The sequence below is a fragment of the Panicum hallii genome, chromosome 1 (genome assembly GCF_002211085.1).
Source record: "Panicum hallii strain FIL2 chromosome 1, PHallii_v3.1, whole genome shotgun sequence".
In the NCBI taxonomy this organism is placed as follows: Eukaryota; Viridiplantae; Streptophyta; class Magnoliopsida; order Poales; family Poaceae; genus Panicum; species Panicum hallii.
In genome coordinates, this window is record NC_038042.1 from 1,412,284 (window position 1) to 1,426,309 (window position 14,026).

Below are 14,026 nucleotides of genomic sequence, written 5' to 3' on the forward strand. Positions count from 1 at the left end.
CAGCAAGAGCAAAAGGACTTGCATTGTCTACCACAGCCAATGGTTTTGTAGTACTTTCGGTTAAATATCTTGTTTACCACAGCAGTATAATGGGTTGTATGACTAATGTTGTTGGTAATGTTAAAACTGTGAGGGAAGAAATACCCGGTATATAAGAAAGACTGCCAACCGCGTGTAAATAACCAACCGTCGGGAAACAACGAGAATCTTGTAGTCTACATTGGTGAATCTGACTTGAAAGAGAAATGACAAATGTGGGGATAACAAAACAAACCCTAACAGCAATTTCACACGTGATGGAGACGAGGGGATCCTCATTATTGATGCCGTATGGGGGACAGCGGATGGAACAATTATTCATAAATGTCCACATACATGAAAGCTCAGGCGCCATGCAAGTGAACTAAGCATACAGGTCGATGCCCCAGAACTTGGCAGGCTGGTTGGTTCGGTAGTTCCTGTCGATGGCCTTCATCTTCTCCATGTCCTCGCCCGAGATCTCGAAATCAAATACCTCAAAGTTCTCCTGCAGCCTCTCAACCTTGGAGGTCTTGGGGATCACCACCGTGTTCCTCTGGAGGCCCCAGCGGAGGACAAGCTGCGCAGGCGTCTTGCCATACTTCTCAGCCAAGCTCTGTAAATTGTAGTAACCAAGTTGGCAGATTGCATTGTCACCAGAACTGATATTTCAAGGTATCAAAATGCTATGAATTTATTAGAAATGGGTGATAATGTATTGCCGTAATGGAGATTTGGAATAACAACCACCTTGATGACAGGGTCGTCGAGGCATGAGACTGACCCGAACCACTCGGTATTGGCAGTGGAACCACCCAAGGGGGTATGCGCTGTGACGCAGATCCCATGCTTCTGGCAGAACTTGACAAGCGAATCACGCTGGAAGTAGGGGTGCGTCTCAATTTGGTTCACCGCAGGCTTTATCTTAGCATAGGCCAAGCAGTCTCTGGTGAGGAAGATGTCGTAGTTGCTGCATGAATAACTCTACAATTAGATTTGTGAATGTGAATTCCTCTCTCACGAAAAGCAGACCATGAAAATCTCCAAGCATAGCAAAAGTGGGAACAACAAATGAAAATGCATGATTTATTATATTTCAATGGTTATTCCAAATCTGAAATACTCTCCAGGACTAGTAACAGATGATAGCTGACACTCATTTTACAGTTCCTTGAAGAAAGAGCAGCCAGCCAGCCACACTTGTACAAGATTCAACACCATAACAGATTCGCTCCAAAAGGGAAAGCATTGGGGACCAGTGAAAGAGCATAAGCTAATGTTAACGGAAAGTAGGAATTCGTAATGAAGGAAACTAAACTTTAGTTTAAAATGAATAATACCTTCACAAATTTAAATTAGAAGGACAAACTAAATAAATGTGAGGCAAAGTTTAAGCGGGGATAGAAATTTTTTCACAGAAAAATAACTGTGCCCTTTTAACTTCAAAGGGATGATGATAACCTGAGGGCAACAGGAAGTAGGAATGAATTTGAACACAAATGCAACAGCAAAATTGGAAAGATTTGGAAGAACCAAACAATGTTAGAGATGCTGCATATAAAAGGCACATGATCAAGCAAGTTTTTGAAATGGGTAAACAAAGGGAACAAATGAACTACATAATTCCTATCTAGACAAAAATACAACTGCAACTAGAAACAGCGAAATTATATGTGCCACCTAATTTGCAAAAGTAATAAATCATAATGACAAGGTAGGAAAAGAAAAATGTCATTTCAATTTACCTGATCCCAATGCTGCGGACCAGTCCCATAGAAACAAGTCCTTCCATCGCATGCCATGTTGTTTCCAATGAGATAGTGGTATCAATGTCAAGCACACCATCATCACCAAGAGCACTAGAAGTTGTACCAACTCCTGAAGGAAATCAAAATGCTCCATTCAGTGAGACACATATTAAATCTTCCTAAATACTATGCAGAATCAAGAGTTAGAATTTACCAGTATGTCTAGTAGCTACTGGGAAGTGAACAAGATAGAGATCAAGATAATCTAGCTGCAGCTTCTTCAAGCTATCCTTACAGGCTTCAATCACATGACCGTGATCTGAATTCCACAGCTACAGTCATAACAAACGCAGATGTTTCAGTAGAATGAAAAAACAGAAACATTAGTTGTGATCATGCGTAATTCTGAAGTGGTGGTTTCCCAGAATGCAGAGAGTAGCACTTTGCAATTCGGATAACCTTGGTTGTGATGAACAGATCCTCCCTCTTGACAAGTCCGGTTTGGAATGCCTCTGCAAGTGCATCACCAACTTCGGCTTCATTCTGGTAGTCAGCTGCAGACAGAGGAACCAAGCAGATGCAGTAAATCACCAAGTAAAGCAGGAAAATTCCTGAGCCGACACTAGAACTTTGACTCATATTCAGATATTCCGTCCTACCAAAGAAATCTCAGTCATGTACAGTACAGTGCGGTGTCTACGCATGCCTGTATCAATCATACTAACCAGAGAAACATACAAATCAGTGTTCGTCAAGACAAAAACCGAACAGTGATAGTCTGCTTGACAGAAAAACACTCATATGTCAAGTGGCATTGAAAGAAACATTCAATGATTTGATTAGCACAGTGCAACAGACCAAGATTGTGAAAGAAATCCCACTATTGAGCACGCCTGTATCATTCAGACAAGCATACAAACATAGTGTTCGTCAAGATGAAAAGGAACAGTAATCAACACACATACACTCATGAGGCATCAAAAGAAACGTTTTAAGGATCCGATTAGTTCAGTGGAACAGACCAAGAATCGTGAAAGAAATATCACATCCTCACTCATCCACAACGCAACGCAGTGTCCAGGCATGCCTGTATCATTGACAGTACCAGATAACTCTAGAAATCTAGTAGCAAATGCCAGGACACTAGAACCTTTTGATCCGTCTTCAAATGTTACATGCTAGTTAGCCTTATTGCCAAAGAAATCATCCCAGTCTTGTACATCGTAGCGCATTGTTTAAGCATCTGCACAAGCATACAAACCAAGTGGTTTTCAGGACAAAAAAAACGAGCTGTGACTGTCTGATTGACACGCAGACACTCAATCTGGCACCGAAAGGAACATTCAATAATTCGATCGGTACAGTACAACAGCAGACCGTATGATTTGCCAAGGAAATCTCAGTCATATCTCATCAGCAACGCAGCGCACTGTTAAGCACGCCCATATCATCCCTAGCCCCAGACAAGCGTACAGAGTCCGGTAGCATTCGTGAGGACAAAAGCGCGCCACGACGGACAGACGCACACTCGTGTGGCCTCCAACGGAACGCGGGGAATTCGATCCAATTATTACTAGCTATTTATTTATTCGATCGGGTGTACAGTATAGTAGTATACTGTATAAAGACAAGGCCGGCGATCACGGTGGGTGGGCGGTCGGGTTCGCGGGGGGGGGGGGGGGGGGAGGATGGGGGATGGGGGTTGTTGGAGGCTTACCGGCGCAGTCGAGGTGGCGGTAGCCGATGCGGAGCGCGGAGTGGATGAGGCTGCGGATGGCGGGCTTCTCCATCCGCCAGACGCCCAGCCCCACCGCGGGCATCCGGTGGCCGCTGCTCAGCGCCACCGCCGGCGCCGCGCCCTTGGCCGCCATGCCCGCAGGATTCGGCTGCCGCTACTCTACCACTGGGCTTCAGCGCTGCGCTTCGCCTTGCTCTCTTCTCCCTCCCTCGCTGCGCTGGAAGATGCGGATCAGCGGATGGATACTATTACTGCCGGGTCTTTTTTATTTTCTTATTGTCTTTTTTTATGTGAGATGCCGGCCTGACGTGGCATACTCTCGTTCTCAAAACCAGTAGACTGTGAATCTTGGGCCAAGGCCCGTTTAATAGAACGGGCCGAGCCGAATGTTATGCTAATTTAAGGGCCCCAGTTGGGCCATTCGCGGAATCCGCGACCTATGGATGGGCCCTCTCCGGGCAGCTGCTTCCTTGGGCCGTCCGGCAGGCCGAGAAATGGGCCTTGATGTCGGCCCGCGCCCACTCGTGAGTTCATCTTCATCTTCCATGTGTGATCCACCTCCTCGGATCCCGCGCGCCCGTGAGTTGAGCCCCAGGAGCAAGCCGCCGTGATTAACGACGACCGCATGCGGAACGGCGGCGGATTAATTAGCGCTAAAGCAAGCCGCAGATGGAGCCACCAGCTACGATCCTTGCAGGAAGGATCGATGGCTATGGCTACAGCTACAGTATCGATCCGATCATCTGCACCTGCGCCGCCGGCCGGCAGCCGCCGCTAATCCCGCGCATGAGCAACGGACGCCGGGCGGCGGGCGATGGCTGGATCCGCCGTGTCGCCGCCAGCAACTGCGCCGGAATTACCTGACCTGCCCCTGACCCGCGTGCAGGAATGCAGTAATCCTGTCTCTGACCAGCGCGCAGCGACAGGGATTGGCCGGATAAAGCCCCTGTCAATCCGCCGTGAGCTGCTAACAATGCAGTAATCCTGCAGAGACAGAAATGCTTGCGCGTATCTGCAACAAGCAAGCAGAAGTTTACAACAGCGAGAAGAATGTCTGGACAGAGACGCCGGGGGGGGGGGGGGTGGTGCGGGGTTGGATAATGAGGGCAGAGACGTACACATGCGTGCCATTCGTTTTTGTCAATTGTATCGGCCTGCACTCCATTCTTGGACGCCGACAGTACGCTACTCTGCTCGAGACGCGTCAAACTCCGATTGTTAAGAATGAGGGGACAGACGCCCTGGAAGAAGGAACAGCGAGACAAATGTCACCTTAACTACTGAAGAACAACGCCACCTCTCCCCTCCTGTTTCTTCAAAAAAAAAAGAACAACGCCACCTGAATTTCAGCAATTGCACGCAGAGAACCTGAAGAGTGACATGTCATCTGAAGATGCATGATGCATAGCCTGAATGGCAAACTCATCACCTGCTCCAGATGCTAACGCGATACTACACGCCACGATGAAATGGCATGGCTCCTCGTGAGCTCTCCCAGTCCTTTGCATTGGATCGATTCACGGGTCGCAGCACGTCCTCGCGTGGTCCATGGCTGCTACTAGCCCGGCGCAGGACTCCCCGTCTCCGCCGCAAGCCCCGCCGCGCAACGATCGGAGCTACCCCGTGACCCGGCCTTACCCCACTGGCCACTCCCTACACTACGCAGCAGCAGTTTGACCACCACGCGACATGCACTGCACCCAACTGCCCCGTAACAGACGCCACCTTTTCGGTTGCTTCCAACGAACAACTACCATACCTGTCGTCTCCTCCGATCCGCCCAGCATCCTGTACTGACGTCGCCATGCGTCTCACTCACTCACCACCAGCAGGTTGATCTGATCCTGATTGGCCTCCTCGACTCCGCTATATAAACTCCACCGGGTTGACACTAGACAGCATGCACTCATCGTACACACGTCGAGCTGGTGGCGCGCGCACACTTGCTCTTTCTACTAGCTTAGTAGTCAATGGCGGCCGTGAGGGTCTCCGACAAGGCCGCGGCGTCCGTCGCCGTCGTCGTTGTCGTCTTCCTCTTCCTCATGGCCGGCGGCAACGCGGTGGCGGCGTTCAACTACGCGGACGCCCTCGACAAGGCGCTGCTCTTCTTCGAGGCGCAGCGCTCGGGGAAGCTCCCGCCGGGGCAGCGCGTCGCGTGGCGCGGCGACTCCGGCCTGTCCGACGGCGCCGCGGAGGGTGCGGACCTGGTCGGCGGATACTACGACGCCGGGGACAACGTCAAGTTCGGCCTGCCCATGGCGTTCACGGTCACCATGCTGTCGTGGAGCGTCGCCGAGTTCGGGGACGCCATGGCGCGCGCAGGCGGCGGGGGGCACCTGGAGGGCGCCAGGGCCGCCGTGCGCTGGGGCGCCGACTACCTGCTCAAGGCGGCCGCGGCGTTGCCTGGCGCGCTCTACGTGCAGGTGGGCGACCCGTACCAGGACCACCGGTGCTGGGAGCGGCCCGAGGACATGGACACCCCGCGCAGCGTCTACAAGGTGACCCCCGACAGTCCCGGCTCCGACGTCGCCGGCGAGACCGCCGCCGCGCTCGCCGCCGCGTCCCTCGTGTTCCGGGCCTGCGACCCCGGCTACTCCTCCAAGCTGCTCCAGACAGCTCGAAAGGTAACGGCAATCGATCACCCGGTCGATCGCTGAACTCAGCTCTCACATGCATGCCTGCTAGGTTTTACCTCGCCGGCGTCGCCCGTGACATGTCGTGCTCGGCGTGCAGGTCTTCGATTTCGCCGACAGGTATAGGGGCTCGTACAGCGACTCGCTCAGCTCCGTGGCGTGCCCATTCTACTGCTCCTACTCCGGATACAATGTAAGCAACACAAGCTCTTTATCTGTCTGTAGCTTTGACTCCTTTGTCTTCTCTGTCGATTTCAGAATTTCTTTTGTTGTTGCAAGCGTCAGAATTCAGACGCATATGCGTTGCATGCGACACGGCACGGGCCGGTACATCCAAAACTTGCTGTCTCTCAGCACCAGAGGCGGCACATGTCCCTTGCATTTTCTCCGAACCCTTTTCATAGTTCTTGGCAACCAATGACGTCGCAGATTCAGTTCATCTAGATTCTTTTATTTTTTATGGTTAAGCCAAAGCTAGATTCGCAGATCGCAGCTGAATGAAATTTACTGATCAACAACAACCACGTAGGACGAGCTCCTGTGGGCGGCGGCGTGGCTGCACCTGGCGACGACGGCGGCGGGGAAGGGCGGCGGCGGCGCCGGCAGCAACTCGTCGGCCGACGCGTACCTGTCGTACATCTACTCGAACGGGCACACGCTGGGCGCGGAGCAGGACGACTTCACCTTCAGCTGGGACGACAAGCGCGTGGGCACCAAGGTCCTCCTCGCCAAGGGGTTCCTGCAGCCGCGGGGAGGTGGCGGCGACAAGACAGCGCAGGCGGCCGCCGCGCTGCAGCTCTACAAGGCGCACGCCGACTGCTACGTCTGCTCGCTGGTGCCGGGCGCCGCCGGCTTCCAGTCGTCCCAGTACACCCCGGGGGGGCTTCTGTTCAAGTCAGGCGACAGCAACATGCAGTACGTGACCTCCACCGCGTTCCTGCTCCTCGCCTACTCCAAGTACCTCGCCGGCGCCGGCGCCACCGTGTCCTGCGGCGGCTCCGCGGTGCCGCCGCCGGCGCTGGTAGCCGTGGCGACACGGCAGGTGGACTACATCCTGGGCGCGAACCCGGAGGGGATGTCGTACATGGTGGGGTTCGGCGGGCGGTTCCCGCGGCGCGTGCACCACCGCGGCTCGTCGATGCCGTCGGCGCGCGCCCACCCGGCGCGCATCGGCTGCGACGAGGGGTTCCGGTACCTGCACTCGGCGGAGCCCGACGCGAACGTGCTGGTGGGCGCCGTCGTCGGCGGGCCCGACGGGGCGGACGGGTACACCGACAGCCGCGACAACTACGCGCAGGCGGAGCCGTCCACCTACACCAACGCGCCGCTCGTCGGCGCGCTCGCGTTCCTCGCCGGCGGCAGGGGACACTGAAGCTAGTAGCTAGTACAAAGCTAGCAGATTGCACGTGTAAACCAGCTAAACACAATGTTGAAAATAGCATGCTAAGATGTTTAGCGATTAGAGCAAAGGCTATAGCCCGCTATAACCCCGCTAACCTTATTTAGCTGTTTTACAAATTTTTACAAATTAAGTAACTAAATTAAGAATCTGGATGTTCAGAACATCAAATAAAACTGATACAGATCACAAAGTTTATTACATCATCAAATAAGTAAAAAATTTAAATGTTCAACACATAATAGAGATTTAGACAAACACAAAATTCAAATAATACAATGAGTGACCTATCAGTCTAACATAGAACAATTTAGATATAAACTGAAATCTAAATGAAGGCCCAATTTAACGGTTTTAGTGGGCTAATAGCAGCTATTAGCGGAAATAAATAATTAGCACTAAAGGCTAACTATGCTAGTGGAGGGATTTCCTACAGGCTGTAGCTGGCTTTTCAGAGGGTATAGCCGACTATTTTGAACATCAGCTAGACATATCGATCGATAGGTGCTGCTGCACAAAAGCCGCAAGTGCGTGCAGGTTGTATTGTACCCGTGGTGTGCGTTGTGTCAAGCATGCATCGGCGTAAAGGTGGTGTATTGCAAACATTTGCGCGAAACAAATGAATCGCACAGGAAATCCGTCATGTTCGAGTGTCTGAACTCTGAAGCGAATGTCTAACACTGCTGCGACCCTGTGGGGACAGATACGAGACTAGCCGCGGGCCTACCTGGGCCGTGAGAAGCACGCCACCAGCCCACCACAGGGACAGGGCCACTCGGTGCACTTGGTGGACCTCGTCCCCGGAAGAAGAAGAAGAAAGCGGTCACCAAAAGCTCCTAACAATAATGACGCCTATAGATGGTCAAACGGACCGCATGGTCCGATACGGCACGGGCCCGGTAAGGGCACGGCACGGTTAGGCACGGCCTGATTTGGCGCGTTAAGCTAACCGTGCTGTGCCTAATCGAGCCCGTGTCAGGCCGATCCGATCAGCCCGTCGAGCACGACCAGCCCACCAGCTTGTTGTGCTCGTCTCTGGTCACGCGGCAGCGCTGTTGCTACCTTCCAGTGGACCTCGCTTGCCCACGCCGCCGCATCTGGCGCTCGCGCGCCCCACCGTTGCTCACCCGCCGCCCGCGCGCACCGGCTTGCTCGCCGGCCGGTTGTCTCCAGCCCCCGCGCGCACGGCAGCTGGCTCACCGCCCGGCCATCTCCTGCCCCAGCATGCGCCGCTCCCGAAGAAGCGGCATCGGCAGGGAAAGTGAAGGGGTGGAGGAGAGGGCCTAACCGTGTGTTTGGTTGGTGGAATGAGGGCGAACGGAGTGGAACGGTTCTACTCTAGCACACTCTCCAACCAAACAAAAAATGGAATAAAAAATGGAACGGCTCTGTTCTCCTTGCCAAACATAGAACAGAACGGCTCCATCCTCAGAAATCGGAATAGAACTGTTCCATTCAAATTGGCTCCCCAACCAAACGGACCCTAAGGCGCACGTGAAAGAGAAGAGAAAGATGGGAGGGTGGCGGACGGCTGGTAGGAGGGAGTGAGGGAGGGATCGGAATTAGGGTTGAGGGAAGAAGTTTATGGGCCGTTAACGGGTCAGATCATGCCATGCTTAAAATTGTGTCGTGCTCGGCACTACGTGCCGAGGTTGCTGCTCAAGCACGACCTGACTCATCGTGCCCGGCTGGCATGATACTATCGGGTCGGACCGTGCTAGTGTCGTATTTTTTTTATATCAGGCCTCGTGCCATCCGTTGGGCCTAGCCTATTTAGCCATCTATATGGACCCATTGTCTAGCGAAAAGCTCTTTATATGATGCTATAGGTTGGTATGCGTGGCTCCTCGAACCGCCGTATGATATTTGTAAAACTTTCTCTATTTCAAGCAGGGGTAGATCTAAAGGGGGCTAGGGATGCTTAAGCTCCCTATCTTCTTCCCAAGATTAATGGATACCCCTTAAACCTTTCCTCTATTTTTGGAAGAAAAAATGAAGAAGAAGAAGGGGGAGGAAGAAGAAGAGAAGGAGAGAGAGAAGAAGAGCCGTGGTTGGATTTGCCACTGATTTCAAGCTAGTACGGAGGATCCGCTCCCCACTCAAAAATATGACCAAAAGCTCCTAACGCCATTTTAGAATCCTCTAAACGAAAGATCCTTCTTCCTTCAAAGGAAAAGAAGAACAAGTCCAATTCAATTGCAGGGCCAGTCCGCACGCAGCTAGGACAAGACAATTGCTTGGGATCGATGAAATCGAGCAACCCTTTGGATTGGGTATGTGCGCGGCGATGCGGTTTCCTTACGATCACAACGACGGTGGATCGACAGTTCCGATGCTCTTATAACGACCCAACAAGATCAGACAGAGCTTACATTGCTGGTTCGGTGAAACCAACCAATGCAAACACTGGCTGCAGCATGCGTTACTCGCGTCGCGCCGGCCGGCCATCTATAAGTACGACGAGCCCTCTCCATCACGGTGAGCACCAGATCCATCCAGATTCCGATCATCGACTACTGTCTACTATCAGAAGTAGTGGCACAATAATGGACGCGTCTTCGTGGTCGTCGTTGAGGGTGAAGGCGTCGGCTCCGGCGAGCCACCACCCGAAGACGTCGTGGCCGGAGGTGGTGGGCATGGCGGCGACGCCGGCGGTGGAGAAGATCATGCAGGACCGGCCGGACGTGGCCGTGGAGGTGCTCCCGCCGGGCACCCACCTGCTCCCCGGCGCCAACCCCGAGCGCGTCCGCGTCTTCATCGACGCCCGCGGCGCCGTCGCCAAGACACCCCGCGTCGGCTAGCCGCTAGCTGCACGCATGCTAACGCCGGCAGGCGTAGTCGCGCCCATCGATCTGTGTCGTCGTCGTGTGTAATAAAAGTATAAAACAGGCGTTTCGATCTGCTCGTGGTCGGATCGGATTCAATCCGGCCGCGGCCCGGAACGCTTGGCGTACGCGTGCAATTGACAATGTGTGCGCGCCATGTTTGATTTCACTAGCTCGATCACCAGGCTGCTGCTGATGACAACGTGCGCGCCATGTTCTGGCTGCTGTTTTGCTGCGCCCGAGAGGAAGGGAAGCATGGCCGAACAAATAAAAGAGGAGGAGCCCGTGTTAATTCAAGATTACTCGTAGATGAGCGCCGGTGCACGCGTCGAATCGAATCTTCGCTCTGCTAAGCCTCTAATCCTCTTGTTCTCGCCCTCGTTGGTGGTGATCTGGTGATTGAGGCCGCCATGGTTCGGGTTTGAGCTTGGAATGGCCATCCGATGCATCCCTGCTAGGCGACGGCGCCATTGGCCTCCCGGGTCCGGTCTGGCCGTCTGGGCGATGGACGGGGAGAGACGGGGTAGGAGGGAGGGCGTGAAGTGGGAGAGGTGCTGCGGAAAGAGGGAGGGAAGATCTAGCGCGGGTCCACTCGCGACGAGGCGGCGGCCGTTACCGGAGCCGGACGGGAAAGACGCAGGGACTATTTTACAAAATAATATTCTAACTTAGGGGGTTTCTGAAAATAATCGGATCGCGATTACTGATCGCGATCCGACTTAGGGGGGTTCATGTAAATATGTGGATCGAGATTATTATTGGCAATTTCTTTTAGGGGTATTTCTGCAAAAATCTGCATCGCCTCCTCCCTCGGCCGCCAGGGCCGGCCGCCGGCCCCGAGGCCCGGCGAGCCCGCGTCGGTACTCAGGCGCCGCCACCGCTTCACCTCCTCCGCCCAGGTCACTCATTTATCCATCCCAAGCTCCCGTCCGCACTCGGATGAGGAAGAAGAGGATGGCCGCGTCGTCGTCGGCCATGGACATTCTCGCAGCGAGGCGCGAGCTCTAGCAAGGGAGGAACGGCGTCCGCGCCAGCGTGGCCGACGACGCCATGGCTGAGACCTTCCAGCTCGCCCGCTCGTTCGCCTCGATGGTGACCTCTGCAACTGAATCGGAACCCTCATCTCCTGCTGGCGCCATGGAAGGCTTTCTTTCGAGATCATACTACTGACCGACCATCAGATTTCAGAACACACCGACATGAATCTGATTCTGTTAGTTTCTTTCAAGAATTGCCGATATCGTCTCCATTTAGCACGCAAGCAAGAGGCTTGCAACTCCCATCGAGCGCATCAAAGGTCCAGAACCTGCTGAGCCCTGCCAAATCTTAATCTATCTGTGCTCATTTGCGATGAACTTTGCCGGTCTATAATTTTCATATTACTCCGTCCAAAATTATGCAACCTTTGGCAACGTCAATAGAACACCGCCCCCGTCATCTCATATATGTGAAGCTCTAAATCCAAATAATTCATGTCACAAAATAAATTTAGACTTCATATCCAGTGCTGGGTGCACTAATAACCGTAAAGAATGTGAAAAACACTAGCATGGCAAACGCCGGAATGTAGAATTTTAAAACTTTCAGGTACGATCTCTTAATGATTCAACCAAATGATCATCTGGCAGCTGCTACAATCTAAGCAGGCACTGCCTGATGCATTCTGATCCTAGCAGCCTCGTCTCCAACTCCAAATGGCAGGGCGCAGAATTGCGTTTCACCGGTAGATTAGTATCTCATAATAAATGCAAGTATGTTTAGAACGAAGTTAACTTGGTGGGCTCTATCAGCTGCAATGCAGACGAGGAAAACGGACTCCGGGCCTCGGCTGTGGACAGACTGTAACTCGTCCCATAGTGACTCTTTTTACCGGTTTCGGCCTTACGGGCCCACACGTCACAGTTAACGGCCCAGTTGACGTTGTTGCAGTTGCCGATGACTGCCACTATCTTCTCAGTCTTGAGCTGTCGTAAGCTCAGCTTGTGCGAGCTAGCAAAAGACGAGGTTGGTGACCGATCGATCAGCTCCAGTGAGGGCGCCATGGGCAAAACCGATGCTCCATCACCCCATGGAGAAACCCTACAAACACCGCCAAGATCCAAGCTGACTCTGCAGCTTCATCACACCGACCGACCAACAAATGGGCAGGGGCTTGTCATTGCCGCCGCCGGCGGTCGGCGGCGCCGACGAAGTGAACACCTCGTCGTGGCCGGAGCTGGTCGGCAGCCACCTGACGGACGCGGCCGCCGTCATCGAGTCGCAGAGGCCGGACGTCCACATCAAGCTCTTCGGCGCCGCCGACCCCGAGCCGCGGGACTTCGACCCCCACCGCGTCTGCCTCTTCGTCGGCGACAACCTGACGGTCGTCAGGATGCCCGTCGTCGGCTAACAGCTTATCAGGGCGGCCGGCGGCGACGTGCAGTGCGTTCGTTCGATCATTCACGGGTACACGGAGGATGACGATGGCGTATGCCGGCCCGTGTCAGAGTTATAATAAGTACCCTCATGCGTGCGTACTCCGTAGTGTTTGTGGAAAATAATGTTGTGCCTGATCTATCGGTGTGATCCTATATGTTCTGTTACTGCTGCTAGTGTCTAAAGATGATGTGGCTTGCAGCCATTTTGTGCTCGTTTCTGTGTTAGGTCAGTAATGAAATTCGGGTTCCGTCTCGCCATGGAAATATGCTGGATTGACATTCAGTTAAAGCAACGCTGGCGCATCTAATTTTCATGGCGACCTGAATTAGGCAAGTACAGTTTGTTTTTAGCTTGCAAGTTCAGAATTGCACGCAGAAGCTGGGAAAGAAGCAGATTGTTGGGTTGTAGAAATCTGGCCGGTAGCTAATGGTTCGGGATTGAGGTCGGAACGGTTTTCCAATGCATCCCTGTTAGGCCCGGCGGCCTCGCCAATCCCTCGCCGCGCCAGCGATGGATTATTCAGCGGAGGCAAAGAACCTTACCTGCAACGGTCCAATCTGGTCATCTGGGCAATGGACGGGGAGAGACGGGGTACGAGGGACGAGGGAGGGCACGGGGCAGGAGGGGTGCAGCAGGAAGAGGGAGGGAAGATCTAGCGCTGGTCCATTCGCGACGAGGCGGCGGCCGTTGCCGGAGCCGGACGGGAAAGGGCGTCGTCAGCCATGGAGCCGAGAATACCCAGGGACTATTTTGCAATACAATATTCAGCGTTAGGGGTTTTTATGAAAATAATTGGATCGCGATTACAAATCACGATCCAATTTAGGGGGTTTATAAAAATATTTGGATCGCGATTATTAATCGCGATACAATTCAAGGGTGTTTCTGCACAAAATGTGCACCGCAGCCTTCCGCGGCGGCCACGGTCGGCCCGCCGGCCCCGAGGCCCGGCGAGCCCGCGGCGGTGCTCAGGAAGTTGCCGCCGCTTCATCTCCTCCGCCCATGCCACTCGTTTTGTCGTCCCCCAAGCTCCCGTCCGCACTCGGATGAGAAAGAACCGAAGAAGGAGATGGGCCGGTCGTCGGCGGCAACGTACGACGACGTGAACACCGTACCTCGTCGTGGCCGGAGCTGGCCGGCAGCCACCAGACGGACGCGGTCGCCGTCATCGAGTCGCAGAGGCCGGACGCTCACATAAAGCTCTTCGGCGCCGGCGACCCCGAGGCCCGAGCCGCGGGACTTCGACC

General features: G+C 53.7%; 2 protein-coding genes across 2 annotated transcripts; one reads left to right on the plus strand and one right to left on the minus strand.

The window, feature by feature from the left end:
• Positions 1-208: 208 nt before the first annotated feature.
• On the minus strand, positions 209-3,779 carry LOC112876637 (NADP-dependent D-sorbitol-6-phosphate dehydrogenase-like). The gene is made up of 6 exons (XM_025940791.1): positions 3,484-3,779; positions 2,226-2,320; positions 1,981-2,098; positions 1,764-1,896; positions 769-988; positions 209-634 (listed from the first exon to the last, which is right to left on the minus strand). The coding sequence occupies exons 1-6, from the start codon at positions 3,635-3,637 to the stop codon at positions 404-406; spliced, it is 951 nt and encodes a 316-aa protein (XP_025796576.1). The 5' UTR covers positions 3,638-3,779; the 3' UTR covers positions 209-403.
• Positions 3,780-5,474: 1,695 nt separating this feature from the next.
• On the plus strand, positions 5,475-7,697 carry LOC112902201 (endoglucanase 4-like). The gene is made up of 3 exons (XM_025971143.1): positions 5,475-6,128; positions 6,238-6,330; positions 6,667-7,697. Exons 1-3 carry the CDS (start codon positions 5,475-5,477, stop codon positions 7,507-7,509), a joined length of 1,590 nt encoding a protein of 529 aa, XP_025826928.1. The 3' UTR covers positions 7,510-7,697.
• Positions 7,698-14,026: the final 6,329 nt, after the last annotated feature.

What these genes read in the sequence shown, in the direction of transcription:
- LOC112876637 (XM_025940791.1), bottom strand. Translation starts at nt 3,637, where the DNA reads ATGGCGGCCAAGGGCGCGGCGCCGGCGGTGGCGCTGAGCAGCGGCCAC. An exon ending in CCGCCACCTCGACTGCGCCG is followed by an intron (nt 2,321 to 3,483) that starts GTAAGCCTCCAA and finishes CTCTGTCTGCAG; the next exon opens with CTGACTACCAGAATGAAGCC. An exon ending in AGTAGCTACTAGACATACTG is followed by an intron (nt 1,897 to 1,980) that starts GTAAATTCTAAC and finishes GATTTCCTTCAG; the next exon opens with GAGTTGGTACAACTTCTAGT.
- LOC112902201 (XM_025971143.1), top strand. Translation starts at nt 5,475, where the DNA reads ATGGCGGCCGTGAGGGTCTCCGACAAGGCCGCGGCGTCCGTCGCCGTC. An exon ending in TGCTCCAGACAGCTCGAAAG is followed by an intron (nt 6,129 to 6,237) that starts GTAACGGCAATC and finishes CTCGGCGTGCAG; the next exon opens with GTCTTCGATTTCGCCGACAG. An exon ending in GCTCCTACTCCGGATACAAT is followed by an intron (nt 6,331 to 6,666) that starts GTAAGCAACACA and finishes ACAACCACGTAG; the next exon opens with GACGAGCTCCTGTGGGCGGC.